Below are 16,347 nucleotides of genomic sequence, written 5' to 3' on the forward strand. Positions count from 1 at the left end.
CCTCTGCTCTGCTCTGCTGAGACCCACCTGGAGCACTGCACCCAGCCCTGGGCTCCCAGCACAGGAGGGACAGGGACCTGCTGGAGTGAGCCCAGGGGAGGCCACCAAGATGATCAGAGGGATGGAGCACCTCTGCTGTGAGAAGGATTGGGATTGTTCAGCCTGGAGAGGAGAAGGCTTCAGGGAAAACTTACTGTGCCCTTCCACAACCAAAAATGGCTGCAAGAAATCTGGAGAGAGACTTTACACAAGGGCTTGTAGCAAAAGCACAAGGGGAAACGGCTTCAGACTGAGAGGGCAGCTCCTAGGAGAGCTTCCACAGAAGGTGGCTGGTGGAGCCAGCCCAATGGCATGGCAAGGCTGGGTCCCCTACAGTCTCAGCTATCATGCAAAGCAAAGACTTGCTGTGTCTGGCTTGTCTTGGAGGGTCCAGATATCCTCCCTGCTCCTAAAGCCCTGAGCTCCAGCCCCGCACCCCCCTCCCCCGCAGTTGCCACTCCGAGGACACACTGCAGACCCCATCCAGCCTCTGGTCCATGGTTTCCCTGGGCTGGTTCAGCATGGCTGCTTACTTGCCCATCTTGATATGTGGCTTCTTCTTTCTTGCCAGCTGCAGGATTTGCACTTTTACCCACTCCAGTATCAGCAGGCTCCCATCAAATCATTTCTCCAGGCCTCTCTGTACCCCAGTCCTGCCCTCCAGCATACACAGTACTGGTTTGGTATTGCCCCCCAGCTGCCTGAGGCCACCCCCTACCCACCATCTAGTGCACTGATGAAGGCTACAAGGAGCACAAACCCCAGGATCAACCCTTCAGTGACTGCCAGGGGAAAAAGGGTGTTACTGACACCCACTGCAGCCCTCACACCATTCAGGTTTTCCACCCAAGCTCTTCTCCTCCTCTCCTGTACTCCTGACTTCATATATCCCCACTTTGCCAGTGAGGATACCATGGAAAACCAAGTCCCAGACCTGAAAGGTTCATGATAAATGTCCCCCATTGCTCTCCCCTTATGCACAGCCCATTGTTGCCACAGCAGCAGGCAGGTCAGACAGGCGTGGCCTGCCCTTCGTAAATCCTGCCTGGCTTTCCCCATCCGCACTGGATGGTCACATGCCCAGGAGGTTTGCTGCATCTTCTTCCTGGTGTTGAGGCGGGACAACAAAGCTCAGCTCCGGACAGGTGATGTCGGGGTAAGAAAGGGCAAGACGGGAGCCAGCAGCAAATAGTGGCAGAGGCAAGGGGCAGCCAGGAAAACTAACAGAGTCCTCAAAAGGACAGCAATGACACCATCTTACCTACCTCCACCAAACCACCCCAGTGGAAGGGAGCAGAGCTGGGCTGGAAGGCCCAGACAGGGCGACAGACGTCCCCTTGTTGAGGAACACCTCTGCTATGGTGGCGTTCATAGGGGTTCCAGGATGAGGGAAGAGATGAGAATGTTGACTCCATGTTTCAGAAGGTTTGATTTATTATTTTATGATATATATTATATTAAAACTCTACTAAAACAAGAGAAGAAAGGATTTTATCAGAAGGCTTGTGAGTAAAGGAGAAAGAATGGAATGGTAACAAAGGTTCGTGACTGACCAGAGAGTTGAGCCAGCTGCATCTTTGATTGGTTATTAAGTAGAAACACCCAAGATGGACCAATCAATGATGCACCTGTTGCATTCCACAGCGGCACGTAGTTATTGTTTACATTTCTTTCCTGAGGCTGCTCAGCTTCTCAGGAGAAGAAAATCCTAGCAAAGGATTTTCATAAAAATGTCGTCGTGACACTCTGCTCCAGGCAGCTGGGCTTGCAAGGCACAGTTAGAGATGCAGATGGAAAAGCAGATTGAGCTCGGGGTGGGGGCCCGAGGCAAGAGGCCGACCTTAGGGAGAGCAAAGAGCAGGAAGATGAGTGGTGCCAGACAGATACATGGACACTGAGAGGCACAGCAGGAGCTAGGAATTGCTGACCTTTTGCATAATGAAGGAGAGGGATGATGAAAGCAAGGTGGATGGACACAGAGAGGGGGCAGAGGAGAGGAGGAGAAGCAAGGCTTGAGTACAAGCAGACATTGAGGGGATAAAAGCCCAGGTGTTCCTTTGTTGGGCATCTCTCCTCAGAGGAACCATCTTGAGCTGTTTCTGTGTTACTGTGCTGTGAATAAATGGCTTTGTGGAACGAGACATCTGAGACTCTTCCATGGGAAACCGGTGATGAGTGCCCATGGGCACCCCCCCATGGTCCCACTGCCATCACCCAGCGCTTACCCTGTTCTGGGGTATCCCTGTGGCAGTGAACGCAGCTGGGTTCTCCCCAGGCTGGCCACTGTCAGCACCAGCCCCTGCAGCAGCTTCTTGTAGTGAATGTCATCCTCACTGGGGTCTGCAGGGCACATGGGGGCAGCGAGCGGGGGCCTCAGCAAACTGCAGGGGAGTGTAGGCCCTACTCTGGGCCATGCAGGCAGCCCAGCAGCAGTAGTCCAGGAAGGAACCCAGCTCTGTCCTTCTCCATTGCGGTCAGGTGGCAGAGTGGGGCTAAGACCATACTGCGTGGAGAGACACCTTCGTATGCAGAAAAGCAGAAGTAGTTGCTTTATTTGCAAAAAGTCTTTTTTTTTTTCCAGCATATGTTCTAATTTTAGGGGGCGGGGGGTGAATGAGTTCCCTCCTGCTCAGCATCCTCTGTGTTCAGGTCCCCAGGTTGTGAAGAGCCCAAGCCCCTGGGTACAGGCCACAGCAGAGCTACCCTTCCCCATGCATCACCTTCTACCTCCCAGCCTGCTCAGGCTGACAGGCTGCACTGCCTGTGGGGGCTTGGTCTTTTGCATGTGCTGGGAGGGAGTCCCAGCAGGGTCTGTGCCAGAGCTGCAGGCTGCTGGAACAACCCAGTGGTCTATAATGAAACCAGAACAGCCTCTGGGACCAAACAACGCCCAATCAAGTTCCAGCAGGCCTTTTAGGCTCTTGCACATCACCCAGCTCAAAATAAAGTGAGGATGTTTGCTGGAACCTCTTCAGACTGGGCAGGCACCAGCAATTAAGCTGCTGCCCAGCCCAAGTGCTCCATGGGACTGCAGAGGCAAAGGGTCACCTCTCAGCAGCACGACCCAAGAAGGAAAAGCCCCAGGCAACCACCACGATCAGAAGCGCAGAGCTTTCATGGGACCTGTGCCAGCCTGCACAGGAGCTGCTGCTGAACGCTGCCCTTGGGCCATGGGGATGCTTGGATTCCTGCTGGCTCAATGCCGGCTCCTGGCCATGGGATGCAATTTCCCACTTGTGAGTGATGCAACCAAGTCTGAGAGCTAGAGGATGCACCCCCATCCTACCACCCCCACACCCCAAAGCCAACTGCAGTTATTGGCGGAATTTATTGGCAAAGTGCAGAGTTCTCTTGGGTAAAGAGGTCTGGGCCAGAAGGCAGCGGAGCCTGGGGATGCCCGTGCACTGGGGTCAGGCAGGGAACAGGGCGGTGGCACAGGATGGGGGTCACCAAGGCCATCAGGGCCTCACACAGCTGTAGGTGGTGTTTCCCCAGAGGAAGGCAGGAGGCGAGGACTGGAGCCACTGCACGGTGGCTGCACTCTGCTTGCAGACCCATCTGAGGACATCTGTGCATGCACCACCTAAAAGTCCCAAGCCGGACACCCTGCCACAGGCCTGGAAAGACCTGGTGTAGCGCTGGACTGGGAAGATCCTGCGAGGAAGAAAGTGGGCTGAGATGGGATGGGCAGGAAGAACTGAGGCTGTCCCATCAGCAGCTCCTGCAGCCAGGGACCAGATACTGCACAGGGATGCTGTGGGGTCAAAGTTCACCCTCCCCATGGAGCACAGACACATTCCCGGATGCCCCCAGCCCCATCACTCACAAAATACCCCCAGGTCAATCCTAGCAGGGCTGAGCACTGACCAAACTGGAGCCCTGCTTTTGCACAATCCCCTGCAGTCCCTCACACAGGCAGATGCCCGTGGTGGCCCTCACGTGGGCACAAGGGTCAGGCTCCTGCTAAAAATGCCCCTTCCCATAAATGCCCCAATGCAGTCTTGGGAAGAAAAGAGGTGGCCAAAATATGGATCACATCCCTGCATGCCTGTCCCCATCACCACCCCGAGCCCTGATGATGGACCTTCAGCACACCTAGTTGGGAACAAGCTGATAGCCTCACCATTCCAGCGTGGTGCCATCCAGCCACTTCCACTCAGACCTGAAGCCATCCTGCTTCAGCCCCACATGAAAAGCGTCCATGTTCGCTGTGCGCACCAGGAATGCCTAGCACAGGAGAGGACCCACATGAGCCCCCTGGGGCGACATCCAGCCCAGCCACACGGTCAGTGATGGGGGCTCTGCTGTATGGGCACAGCATTGCCAGCTCCCTGCCTGGAGGCTGTGCTAGGCTTTGGGCACATGGGCCGGGAAGCTGAGGCAATGCTGTGCGTGGGTGACTGCTGCCTGCGGGACCGTGAGGTGGCCACCAGGACAGCCCCGTGCTCACAGGGAGCTGGACAGGCCAGGCTGGGTGCACTCACCAGGGTGGTGTTGGCTTGGATGGTGACCAGCTGTGCCCCTCTGGAGCAGCAGTCCTCTCTGCTCTGCTCCCAGTTCTTTTTGGCAGAGGAGAAGTAGTAGCACTGCCCCGCATCCCAGAGCCAGCCAACTGGGCAAAACTGGCATCGCCCTGCACACCAGGAACACAGCAGGTGGGACGGGGCAGCTGGCCAGGGCTGCCACCAGCCCCCTGCCCCAGGGACCACAAGAGTGACAGCGGGCAGTCAGGGCACCGACCAACCCATCGCGTTCATATGTCTGCCCCACGGAGACCACTCTGCATTTGCCCTCATTTGTGAGCCGAGCTCCAACTTTCCAATCCCAGAGCCCTGGGAACAGGGGCTAGTTACAGGAACATGCTGGCATTGAGCAGGGCAGGGAGCTGCAGGTTTGGGGAGGTGATACAAACACAGTTTACAAAGTGCTGGTGGCTCAGATAAGGTTTCAGCTGCACCAGAAGCTGATGTCATCTGGCACAGGGATGCATGGCATCCATGAGCCTGGTGCTGGTGGTGTGCCCAGGTAACACTGAGCTGTCTGGGGTCATCTTTTCTAAAGGGGTCTCAGCAGTTCAGCCTGTTCAGCAGTGCTGGGGCAGCTCTCCACACCACAAGCCAGAGGACAGGCAGTAAAGGTGAAGGAATATGTAGGGATAGAGCTCAGGGAAACATCCTCGAGTAGGGACAGATCTTGCTGCTTGAAAGCAGCAGTAAGGCCCTCTCCAAACCTTGCCCAGGAGCCCACCAGGCTCTCTTACCTTCCAGTGTCTGTTTCCCATAGCTGGGGCTCTCCTCTATTCTCCAGAGACCATCTGTGCAGCTTGTTTGTTGTTGCACTAAATCTACATCAGAAGAGCACAGCTGTGTCCTAGCAACTCTGGGCTCCTGCTCCCAGCACACCCAGTGTCCTCTCCCACAGGGCAGCCTCATGGCTGTGGGTGAGGTGACCCCTGCTTTAGGTACACCAAGCCTGCCAAGGTCCTTGCAGATTTTGCAGTGCTTGGGAGCCCTCCATGCAGCAGGCTTTCGGGGAAAGTGCTGCTGTCTTTCAGTATCAGTATCAGTGCCCTCCCTCCCACCTTCTTTCATTGCTGTCTGATGGAGTGGCTTTCCCCAAGCCCACGCTGTCGCCCCAGCTTCCTTTTCCAGCCACGTAGGTGGTGTCTTGCCTCACCAATTTTCCTGCTTGCCCCAGAACCCACGATGCCCTCAGCCCAGGCAGAAGCACCCAGCTCCATGGGGAAGCTACAGCTCAGTCTGTTAGAACACAAGTGCTATGGGGCCAGCCCTGAGCCCAGGACCCCCTCTGCAGAGATCTGGGCACTGGATGGCTCGTACTTACAGTGGAAACTCAGGCTGACCAGGATGATCTGTGCCAGTAGGAGCATCAGGGAGAGGAGACCCAGGCTGAGGGCTGCCCAGCACCAGGGCAGGCGCACTCGCTGCTGAGGAGCTGAGAAAAAGAGTTCACATAGACCAGGGTGGGGAGGAGGGGGTAGTTTGGAGGGAGCAATGTGGAGCCTTGAGCCAGGAAGTGTCTGTAAATCCCAGATGGGATGTCAGGAGGCAGTGGGAGAGCCTGGGAAAAGTAGGGGGGAGCCCGTTTGCAGCAGCTTGATTGTCCTAGAAATCATCTCCCCGCACGCAATATTTGGTGGGGAGAGCAGAGGGGAAGTGTCTGTGCTGGGGCATGGGGGTGCAGTGGACATTCCCTGCCTTTGAGCCCCTCCTGACCCCCACCCCAAGAGCAGGCAGTCTGCAACAGAGCTGGAGAGGAGCCGTCTGAGAGAGGATACCCAGAAAGAGGGAGTGGGGGGAGCAGGACTGGGAGGACGTTTCTGGGGAAGGCAAGGGGCTGCAGGAGGGCAGGGAACCCACTGAGAGAGTTGGGGGCCATTACCTGGTGTGGAGGGAAAGCGCAGGTCAGCATACAAGACACCCTCTTCCATCCCTTCCCTGGTCTCCTGCTCTGCAGCCCACAGGGGCAGCAACAGCCCTTTCCCAGCACAGCTTCGCAGACGCGCGTGATGCAAAATGGAAAGTGTCACTTCCTGGTGGGGTCCCCAGAGGCACCACCTGGCACAAAACCCGGGGGGCTCGTGGGGCTGCCACACGCTTGGGGCGAGGGGCAGCCCTGCTGAGGCCAGCCTCCCGGCATCCCGACAGGAGGGAACCGCACACTCCTGACTTTGGGGAGCAAGCAGTGGGAATGGCTGCTGGCTCAAACATGCAGCCAGGGCTGGGCTAGAGGCAGCCACGTCATGGAGCTGTAAAGGACCTTAAAGGTCATCTCGTTCCAAGCCTCCTGCCAAGGACAGGGACACCCTCCACTAGACCAGGTTGTTCAGAGCCCCATCCAACCTGACTTCGAACACTTCCAGGAATGGGGCATCGACAGCTTCCCTGGACAACCTGTGCTGTTGCCTCATGACCTTCACAATAATTTCTTCCTAAAGCAGGAAAGGTCATATGGGAAGCAGCTGAGGTCACTTTGTTTGTTCAAGCCTGGAGAAAAGGAGACTGAGGGGAGACCTCATCACAGTCTACAAGAGGAAGCAGAGGGGCAGACGCTGATCTCTTCTCTCTGGTGACCAGTGACAGGTGTCAGGAAGGGTTTAGGCTGGGTATTAGGGAAAGGTTTCTCAGCCACAGGGTGGTTGGGCACTGGAACAAGCTCCCCATGGATGTGATCACAGCACCAAGTCTGACAGAGTTCAGGAAGTATTTGGACAATGTTCTCAGGCACACAGGGGGATTGGTGGAGGCATCTTGTGCAAGGAGTTGGACTTTGATGATCCCAGTGGGTCCCTTCCAACTCAGTAAATTCTGTGATTCTGTGATGAATATCTAAGCTAAACCTGCCTTCTGACAGTCTGAAGCCATTCCTCCTCCTCCTATCATGACACACCGTTGCAAAAAGTCCCCCTCCACCTCTCTTTAGTTCTTCTGGTACTGGAAAGCTGCTCAAGGTCTCCCCAGGACCTTCTCTTCTCCAGGTTGAACAAGTGTGTCTCTCTCGGTCTGATCTGCCCTAGGGACTGCAAGGGAAGACTGGGAATCCTTGGGACAAAGGACACATTCCCTTGCTCCTCTCTCCAAGAAGCAAGGACACGAGCTATTTGCTTACAAGTCCTTTTTGCATGGGGCTGCAGCTGCATCCCACATCCCAGCCCTGGAAAATGGGGGGGGGGGGGGGGGGGGGGGGGGGGGGGGGGGGGGGGTTGGGTTCCCAGCCTCCAGGGCTGCCGCGATGGCCGCCCGAGCCGTGCCCTCGTCCGGGGGAGCGGCAGAGTCCCCCGAACCCCCGGGAGCCTGCGGGCACACAACGGCGCCGCCCCGAGCTGCCGGCTGTCGCGGCGGGAGGCTGTCTCGTCCAGGACTACGTTTCCCATGGCTCCTGCCGGGGCCGCACATGCTCGGCGCGGCTCCCGGCGCCGCCCGGCGCGGATCCCGGGGCAGCCCGCGGGCCGGCTCCCGGCGGTTCCCCGTGCAGCTCCCGGCGCGGTTCCCGGCGGGGCATCCTCCCGGTGCCGCCCCCGGGAGCGCACGGCCGAGCCCCGCCGCCGGCCCGGGCCCGAGCGATCGCGGCACCGCCGCCCCGGCCGGCAGCATGCCCCGCGGGCGAGCCTGGACGCAGGAGGAGGTCAGCAGGCTGCTGTCGCTGGTGGTGGAGTCGGGGGAGGCCGCGCTGCTCATGGCCTCCACGTCGCGGTCCAACGAGGCGCTCTGGCGGCAGATCTCCCACGGCCTGGCGGCGGCCGGCTACAGGCGCAGCGTGGCCCAGTGCCGCTCCAAGTGGAAGGCGCTCAAGCAGGCTTTCCACTCGGAGCGGGAGACCTACCGGAGGGCAGAACTCCACTCGCCCCGGCTGCCGCCGCACTACCGAGCCATGAAGAGGATCTGGGAGGCGGCCGGGCGGCCCGTCTTTGGCGAGCGGAGGATGGCGCGTGGGTGCCGGGGACGGGCTTGTGGGCTTAGCAGGGTGGCTGGACGTGGGGTGCTGGTGGAGCACTGTGGTCCTCAGGGCAGCCAGGACGGGGGAAGAGACGGAGAAGTCTTGACTCCATGTTTCAGAAGGCTGGTTTATTATATTATGATATATATTTTATTAAAAATGCCACACTTAAACTGTACTACAAAGAACAGAGAGAAAGATGCATCAGAAGGCGAGACAGGAATGGAAAGGAATGAATAACAACGTCTTGTGACCTACCAGGGAGTCTGACCCAGCTGCATCCTTGATTGGTTATTAAGTAGAAACACCCAACATCGACCAATCAGGGAAGAACCTGCTGCATTCCGCAGTAGCAGATAGTAATTTGTTTACATTTTGAAGCTGAGGCCTCTCAGCTTCTCAGAAGAAAATCCTGACAAAAGGATTTTCATAATAATGTCACGGTGACAGAGCACCAGTGCTGTGTGGACATCCAGGGTCTGTTCATGGTCTTTCTTTTCCCCTAGTTGCGGTGAAGCTGCCCTTCGGAAGGCGAAGGTCAGCCCCTGCCACACGCTCTCCATCCTCACCAGAGCCACCAGGTAGCTGTGGGCTCAGGCAGCTGGAGTGGGGCTTGTGCTGGCTGCGAGGTGGTGGACACCCCTCTTCCCCCAGTTACTGAAGCTCTTTTCTGCACCCCTTCACCTCCTTCTGCAGAGCACGACGTTGGCGGGGACACCCCCAGCACAATGCTGTCACCGATACTGCAGCGTGTGAAGGACGAGCCGGAGAGCCGTAAGTACTGAGCGGCCCTGCTGTGCCGACTGCATGGCTGCAGCTCCAGCCCAAGCCCATGCCAGCATGGTGGGAATGGGAGGCTAAGAGGATCAGGGGATCCATCACACGTCCCTCGGCGGGGATGGTCAACAATGGGTGTGTTTGGACTTCTGTCTCCGCCGGCTTTGGCTCCAAACCAGCCCCAGAGCATGTGGGGATGGGGATGGCTGGGATAGGGCAGGAGAGGGTCCCAGGCTGAGGGCATGGCAAGGCTGCTGGCTGCCCTATGGCAGATCATGAGGCGAGAGGTCTGGAAGGGGCAGTGGCCCTGATACAGAGCAGGGATCTTGTGGCTGGTGGCATTGCAGGGCATGTGACTCGCTTCCCTTCAGCAGTTCCTGGCGCCTCACTTGCCCAGTAACACCAGTAACGTTTCAGGTGAGTTTGGGCTGTGTGAGAGGGCCAGAGCTGCCTGCAGCTCCCCTGCCCTTCAGCCCACCCACAAGCATAACCTGCAGACCCCTACTGCTCACACTGCTGGGGATTTGGCACTGAGGTGATGCAGGATACATCCCTGAGTCTGGTTTGTGTGGGTGTAATGTTTTGCCCTGGGGTTTCGAGCCGATCTGATAAGCTCTCAACACCCAAACGTTATACCCCAGGTAGCTCAGCTCTTTCTGGAGGCATAAATGAGCAGGAGGCTTATGTTCAGCATCAGGAACAAAAAGGGTTTAATAAAAGGCAAAATAACAAACACAAAACCGAGCCAGGTTCACAGGTCTCTGCTCCTGGTAAACACACCTCACAAAAGCGATTAGCTTCTTTGTTCTCTTCTTTTTCTTCTAAATGGCCCAAGCGGGACTTCTTGGCTTGTGGCCAATTAGCTGTCCCCAAATTTGAGGTGAAGTCTGAAAGGTCCTGTCAGGTAACTTTTTTACCTGATCACTGGGAGAAAATTCTAGGCTCTTTTCCTTTTGGGGAACAGAGGATAGTTCTGTCACTCTGCCCACAGGGGGCACATTCCTACATGTGGGCGCTCTGTGGTGGGAATAGAGTATAAGAAATGTGTAAAAAGCAGCTTTACCCCCAGAGAGTTGCAGCCAGGCCAATTATCCAAGATCAGAAACAGGCTTGACTCACAGCTATAACCAATAAGGAAGAACAGTCCTATAAGACTGGGAGCACTGGGACCTAGAGCCAGTTGCTGTCTGGGCTTTGAAGAAGAAGGAGCAGTGTTGAAGAAGAACTACCCATGAGAAATCACCGAGAAGGTATGGGACTCTTGCAGTAAGATAACAACGCAACAAATGGTGACCCCGATGTGATCCCATAGTGATTTGGGTAAAGAACTGTAGAGAGAGTTGCAAGGATATGATCGTATGGTGATTTGGGTGGAGAACTGCAGACAACGTCTATAGCCACTGAATCCGAAGGAGCCGGGTGCAGTGGTGCGTGCCTGTAATCCTAGCTGCGCAGGAGGCTGAGACCGACGGATTGCTTGAGCTTGGAGAAGCCCTCAAAAATTGTATAGTGGCCATCTCCACAGGAACCTGATGTAATTCGGGATTGGGCTGCAGGGAAAGGTGCAGGCAGAGATGGAGCCAGCATAGCATTGAGAGCAGCAGGGGAAGCTGCCTGGTCTGGACCTGATAAATTTCAACACCTGGGGTGCAGGTGAGCTGCTGGGGACATAGTAGAAAATAAGATATTAAGTGAAGAATAAATTATTTTAATGGAAAACAGAGCAAGGCAAGAGAGGCTTGCGGTGACCGAGAGAGCTGCACAGACAGCACTATACTAAATTGTATAGTGGCCATCTCCACAGGAACCTGATGTGATTCGGGATTGGGCTGCGGGGAAGTGCAGCTGGAGATGGAGCCCAGTGTAGCATTGAGAGCAGCAGGGAAAGCTGCCTGGTCCGGACCTGACAAATTTTGACACCTGGGGTACAGGTGAGCCACTGGGAGCACAATGAGAAATAATATATCGAGTGAAGAACAGATTATTTTATCTACATGGAAAACAGAGCAGGGCAAGAAAGGCTTGCAGCAACCAACTAATAAAAGGGGAAAAAAAAAGAAGGGGAAAAAAAAAAGAAGGGGAAAAAAAGAAAAGAAGGGGAAAAAAAAAAAAGAAGGGGAAAAAAAAAAAAGAAGGGGAAAAAAAAAAAAGAAGGGGAAAAAAAAAAAAGAAGGGGAAAAAAAAAAAAAGAAGGGGAAAAAAAAAAAAAGAAGGGGAAAAAAAAAAAAGAAGGGGAAAAAAAAAAAGAAGGGGAAAAAAAAAAAAGAAGGGGAAAAAAAAAAAGAAGGGGAAAAAAAAAGGGGAAAAAAAGGGAAAAAAACCCAGAAAAAAAAGAGAATTATTAAAACAGCAGTGTGAACTGAAGACAGAGTAGCTCTATCATTCAGTATGGTGTATTTGCTGATGAAACGTGCACTTTGTTTGTGAATTGCAACTATTAATCATTGATTAGGCATAAGTGTAACAGTTTATATTACACAAGTATAAGTACCTTTATAGATACTGGATCAATGTTGTTCAAGTTCTATAGCTATTGATAAAATTATGTAATTGTCAATTTGTTGATAAGTATAAGGATTTCTGATGTTAGATCAATTTACTCAAACATACCTTTGTAGAGATGCTGCAACTTTGTAATTAAAAGAAAGGGGGGAATTGTGGTGGGAATAGAGTATAAGAAATGTGTAAAAAGCAGCTTTACCCCCAGAGAGTTGCAGCCTGGCCAGTTATCCAAGATCAGAAACAGGCTTGACTCACAGCTGTAACCAATAAGGAAGAACAGTCCTATAAGACAGGGAGCACTGGGACCTAGAGCCAGTTGCTGTCTGGGCTTTGAGGAAGAAGGAGCAGTGTTGAAGAAGAATTACCCATGAGAAATCACCAAGAAGGTATGGGACTCTTGCAATAAGATAACAACGCTTTTGCATTGAGAACGCAACAGCACCCCAGCCATCTTCCCACACTGGGGAACTACCTTCTGTCTCCCCAAATTCCCCCTGCAGTTTCAAGTGGATGTGGGATTCTCCTTCTCTTCCAGTCCTAGTGTGTTGTGCAGCGTTGCTGCACCGCCGCTGCTGCCTTCCAGCCCCGAGGTGGCTGCGTTGCAGTGGTGGGTGAATCACTCCTGCTTTTGTACCTAGCTCTGAAGTGCTTTGGGGTCCTGCAGGTCACTCTGGAGCTGTGGCTAGGGCATGTCAGGTTGAGGGGCTGGCCGGGGCAAGCCGGGCAGACCCCAGGCTGGTGGTGATCCACCAGCAGGTCCCTTCAGAAGGCATATCTCTCCTCTCTGCTTTCTCCCAGCAGCTGGTGGGGAACGCATCGCTGGAGTGCCACCCACACCCCCTGCCATGCCACGTAAGGCTTTCCTTGCCCTGCTCAGCCCAGTAAACCCCCCCAGCCCCACAAGCAGGGTCTGAAATGGTTCTCATTGCAGACACCAGTTGCTGCTTCTTTCCCCTCTCCCTCCTGGGTGAGTACCATGCCCCACTACCATGCTCGTGTGCCCTGGCACAAGGGGTGGCTGCAGCTCACGGGCTGTGCCTTCTCTCCTTCCAGGCTGTCACACTGACCTGAAGCTGGAAGGAGCTGAGGGAAAGGCCAGTAAGTGTCTGCAGCTTTGAGCATGTCCTCATGCTCCAGGGCACAGCTCCATCCTTTCCTGCCAGGGTCCCAGGGGCAGTGCCTTCCCAGGCCTCTGTGTCATAGTCAGGCTAAATCTGGGGCTTGGGTGTCTCCATCACTCTTGTTGTTTGCTCCATGCCAAGCTTTTATGACAGGTTTTCCTGGTGGAACATCCCTGGGGATGGGAAGAGGAAACGAAGTGCTGCCACTGGCTGCTGCAGCCACAGGCTCCCACGGGACAGCAGCCATGAGTGAGCAGCCAGGAGCAGGTGACGATGCATCAGACACAAGCCTGCATGGTGGGTGCTCCCTGCAGTTTCACAGCAGCCTCACAGGGTGCTCTCGGAGCCATGGTCAGGTGCCACTGACCCCTCTCTCACTGCAGGCTCTGGCATGGCAGGCTTACTCCAGAATGTCCAGCAACTGCTGGTGCAGATCCTGCAGACGTCTCGGCAGCAGCAGGCACTACTGGAGAGCCTGGCCAGAGATACCATCTCCTACCTCCAGCTCCTCTCCCACAGCCTCGTCCAGGTGGGCGAGACCCTGCACCAGCTCCTGCTCCAGCCACAGACCCATCCTCACCCCCTTGGCCACTGTGTGCCCCAGGTGCCCCTTCTTGGAGGTGGCTCTGGAGTGCCCTGCTCTCCTGGTGCTCCCCAAGTATCCCTGGCTCACAAAGAGGGGCTTCAGCTGTCCCCTGATGCCAGGTGCATCCCCCGCTGAGTGCCACCATCGCTGGCGCCAGGAGCAGCAGCTTCGCTACAGAGCTGTGGCACAAATGTTTATATCAGAGGTTCCAGATATTTTGAAAGTTTATACTAGAGAGACATTTAATAAAATTAAAAATAGCTTTTCTACCAGCAATGGCAACTGACCAGTTCTTTGCCCGTCTCTGAGGAATGTTCCCCTTCTTACTTTCAAGATGAGCATGAGGGGAACTCAGCTCTTTACGGACTCAGAGAAACTCCCAACCCACACAGCAGGGGCAGATGTACTTTGCCTACCCTTTACAGCAGCGCCTGGGGTGGGCATCACACCCTCCTGGGAGATGTGCTGCTGTCTGTGGAGCAGAGCAGGGCCCCTGCCAGGAGTGGAGGCCAGGAAACCAGGCTGCATCCTTCTCCAAGGAAAGAGGCTGGGGTGGGCAATGCTGTGCTGGGGAAGCAGCGTGTACAGCAGCCACTGTCCCTTAGTGTCCAGGTCCTTGGCAGGTTTCTTCCAGGGGACGATCTGGGGCTGTCACAGCTGGTACTGTGGGCTTGCCTCGTGCTCTGGTGAGGCCCTCCTGCTCCAGGAGGCATCCTCCAGCTTCAGTACATGGATCACCATTAAGGTAGCAGTAGCTGCAGACTAGGTAGCAGTAGCTGCGTGTGCCTAGAGAAGGGACTGACTCGCCTGGACCCCACCACCTTCACCAGTTTGTGTACATCCTCCATGCTGAGGGGGCAATGTGCTGTCTGCCTCCAGAATCTCTGCCACATCCAGGGAGAGGAAGTGTACGTCATGTAGACATCAGGAAAATGGTTGTGCCATGCCAGATGCCATGTGCTGGAGGGCTGGCAGGTGGCCTGCCTCTTCTGCTAGAAGAGGAGGGAGGCCCTGTAGAGGCCAGTCCATGCCAGATCAAGCCCAGCCAGGAAGGTGGGCAAGCAGTCCACGTTGAAGCAGCTGTCATCCCGTCTTGAGGATGTATGGACGGATGATGGATTGTTGTGATGCACTACATTGTTATTTGGATACTGCACTGGGTGTTGTGTTATACAAATGTTTCCCCCCTTTCCTCAGATGGTGTATCCCTCAGATAAGGTGGTCTTGTCCCTTAAAGCCTTTCCCTTTGCCCCTCCCCACTGGGGTGGCCTTCCGTCCCCGCCTCCCATTCCGCGGGTATAAATGTCCCTTGAGTTGGGAGTTCTCTCTCTCTTCTTCACCTGGAAACCCTACGATGCAGATGTCCCCTTCCAGCTAATAAATAGGACATCAGAACCACGTGGGGAAAGAGCGCTTCTCGTCCTTTACTTCGTCCATGTAGGATCCGTGCGGGCGTAAATCCCAAGCTAGCCGGGGGGATTTACAGCCCGAAACCCACGGGTTCCTTCAATGGATCTGTTACCACTGCCTGGATGCTGTGCATAACCTTCAGGGTGAGGTTGCAGTACATGTCCCTGTAGCTCCCCAACCAGGTGTTCCTGAACTCCTGCGCTTTCTACTGCACACCCTGGCCCATTGCCTGTCCCACCGTCTTCCAGGAGCTTCCAGGTGCACACACCAGCTGGCTGGAGCACCCCACGTATGGCCAAGCTGTGGAGACACACCAGAGGCACAGTCAAAGGGCCCAACAGCAAAGTGGCAGTGGGACAGCAAGTGTCACAGCAGCAGTGAGCAACAACATCACAGCCCAGACATCCTTTAGCAGGGGAGAGACATGGGCAGGTAGTTCTGGAAAGGCCTGTGACCCCCCTGGCACTGTCCCTCATTCCATACTAGCTGTGTACCCTGGGTTGGAGAGAAAGGCATGCCACAGAAGCTCAGAGGCCTCTTGATGCAGTGGGCAGGGAGCTGGGGTCTGCAGGGGCTGCTGGCAGCAGGGCCAGCTCTGGTGGGCATGATGCTCCCACCACTGCATACAAAACATCCTCTGTGCTCCCAAGCAGGAGCAGAAGCCACCTGGCAGCTGGCCAGCAGCTCTGGCCCCAAGCCTCACAGTGACGGGGCCACTGCCTGCAAACGTCTCTGCCCCGGATTTCTCTTCCTGGGACCTATCAGGGTGGGCAAAGAGAAGAGGAAGGTGGGATCTCCCTTCCTGGGCCCTGCTGCGTGCACAGGTAAAGTTGCAATGGCTGGGCTGTGGTTGTCCATGCTCCACACTTACCTGCTGTGTTCCCCATCATTCCACTGATTGTCCTGTTGTTGTCATATATGCATATATTTAACAGGAATTTTATACTATTATCTCTTTCTTACAAAAGTTTCATACCTATTTGGTGTTTTCTGGTGAGCAGCTCCTCTGAGCACAGCCTTCCTCCCTCACCAGGTAGCCGACTGACTCCAGTTCCCTTCCTGCTTTGGGGAGTATCCTCTTAACAAACCAGCCCACTCTTTTATAGCTCTTGTGGTTCTCATTAGCTACAGCTGTGGCCCGTTGAAGTTAGGCCTTCTCCTCATTTTGATAATTAGCCCAGCTGCAACTCCTTAGGGGTAAGATTACTTTCTATACCAACTCCGTTGTATCCCCACATCCTGTCGTGCTCCCAGTCAGCCTGCTCTGATCCCCGTCGTCCCAGCACACTCCCCAACAACCCTGGCCTGCTCCCTGCCCTTCTGCCATGCTCCTCACTTGAGTCTGCACCTCCTCCCTCCAGCCCTGGGGCACCACAGCAGCAATCCTTCAGCCCTGGCTGCTGGGGCAGTGGGGTGGGCTGTCCCCTCTGCCTTCAGGCGGTGAAGGGCAGTGAG

General features: G+C 55.2%; 2 protein-coding genes across 6 annotated transcripts; one reads left to right on the forward strand and one right to left on the reverse strand.

The window, feature by feature from the left end:
• Positions 1 to 361: 361 nt before the first annotated feature.
• Positions 362 to 6,739, reverse strand: LOC119696176 (killer cell lectin-like receptor subfamily G member 1). Of its 3 annotated transcripts, none has more exons than XM_038125851.1 (7): positions 6,442 to 6,739; positions 5,884 to 5,994; positions 5,300 to 5,383; positions 4,524 to 4,672; positions 4,163 to 4,266; positions 2,265 to 2,558; positions 362 to 1,879 (listed from the first exon to the last, which is right to left on the reverse strand). In XM_038125851.1, exons 1-7 carry the CDS (start codon positions 6,488 to 6,490, stop codon positions 1,762 to 1,764), a joined length of 909 nt encoding a protein of 302 aa, XP_037981779.1. In that variant the 5' UTR covers positions 6,491 to 6,739; the 3' UTR covers positions 362 to 1,761. The 3 variants fall into 3 exon arrangements, with proteins under 3 accessions (XP_037981779.1, XP_037981778.1, XP_037981780.1); XM_038125850.1 differs by having other exon boundaries at positions 1,747 to 2,151; XM_038125852.1 differs by lacking the exons at positions 362 to 1,879; positions 2,265 to 2,558 and adding an exon at positions 2,578 to 3,693.
• A 1,032-nt stretch (positions 6,740 to 7,771) lies between these two features.
• LOC119696004 lies at positions 7,772 to 14,840 on the forward strand. 3 transcript variants are annotated; one of them, XM_038125431.1, is made up of 8 exons: positions 7,772 to 8,488; positions 9,003 to 9,077; positions 9,193 to 9,270; positions 12,574 to 12,627; positions 12,707 to 12,742; positions 12,829 to 12,873; positions 13,050 to 13,193; positions 13,295 to 14,840. In XM_038125431.1, the coding sequence occupies exons 1-8, from the start codon at positions 7,792 to 7,794 to the stop codon at positions 13,615 to 13,617; spliced, it is 1,452 nt and encodes a 483-aa protein (XP_037981359.1). In that variant the 5' UTR covers positions 7,772 to 7,791; the 3' UTR covers positions 13,618 to 14,840. The 3 variants fall into 3 exon arrangements, with proteins under 3 accessions (XP_037981359.1, XP_037981357.1, XP_037981358.1); XM_038125429.1 differs by having other exon boundaries at positions 13,280 to 14,837; XM_038125430.1 differs by having other exon boundaries at positions 12,577 to 12,627; positions 13,280 to 14,837.
• Positions 14,841 to 16,347: the final 1,507 nt, after the last annotated feature.

This window comes from Motacilla alba, chromosome Z (assembly GCF_015832195.1).
Source record: "Motacilla alba alba isolate MOTALB_02 chromosome Z, Motacilla_alba_V1.0_pri, whole genome shotgun sequence".
Lineage (NCBI taxonomy): Eukaryota > Metazoa > Chordata > Aves > Passeriformes > Motacillidae > Motacilla > Motacilla alba.

What these genes read in the sequence shown, in the direction of transcription:
- LOC119696176 (XM_038125850.1), bottom strand. Translation starts at nt 6,490, where the DNA reads ATGGAAGAGGGTGTCTTGTATGCTGACCTGCGCTTTCCCTCCACACCA. An exon ending in GCGCTTTCCCTCCACACCAG is followed by an intron (nt 5,995 to 6,441) that starts GTAATGGCCCCC and finishes TCTTTTTCTCAG; the next exon opens with CTCCTCAGCAGCGAGTGCGC. An exon ending in CAGGGATACCCCAGAACAGG is followed by an intron (nt 2,152 to 2,264) that starts GTAAGCGCTGGG and finishes ATTTATTCACAG; the next exon opens with CACAGTAACACAGAAACAGC.
- LOC119696004 (XM_038125429.1), top strand. Translation starts at nt 7,792, where the DNA reads ATGGCCGCCCGAGCCGTGCCCTCGTCCGGGGGAGCGGCAGAGTCCCCC. An exon ending in TGGCGAGCGGAGGATGGCGC is followed by an intron (nt 8,489 to 9,002) that starts GTGGGTGCCGGG and finishes CTTTTCCCCTAG; the next exon opens with TTGCGGTGAAGCTGCCCTTC. An exon ending in ATCCTCACCAGAGCCACCAG is followed by an intron (nt 9,078 to 9,192) that starts GTAGCTGTGGGC and finishes CTCCTTCTGCAG; the next exon opens with AGCACGACGTTGGCGGGGAC.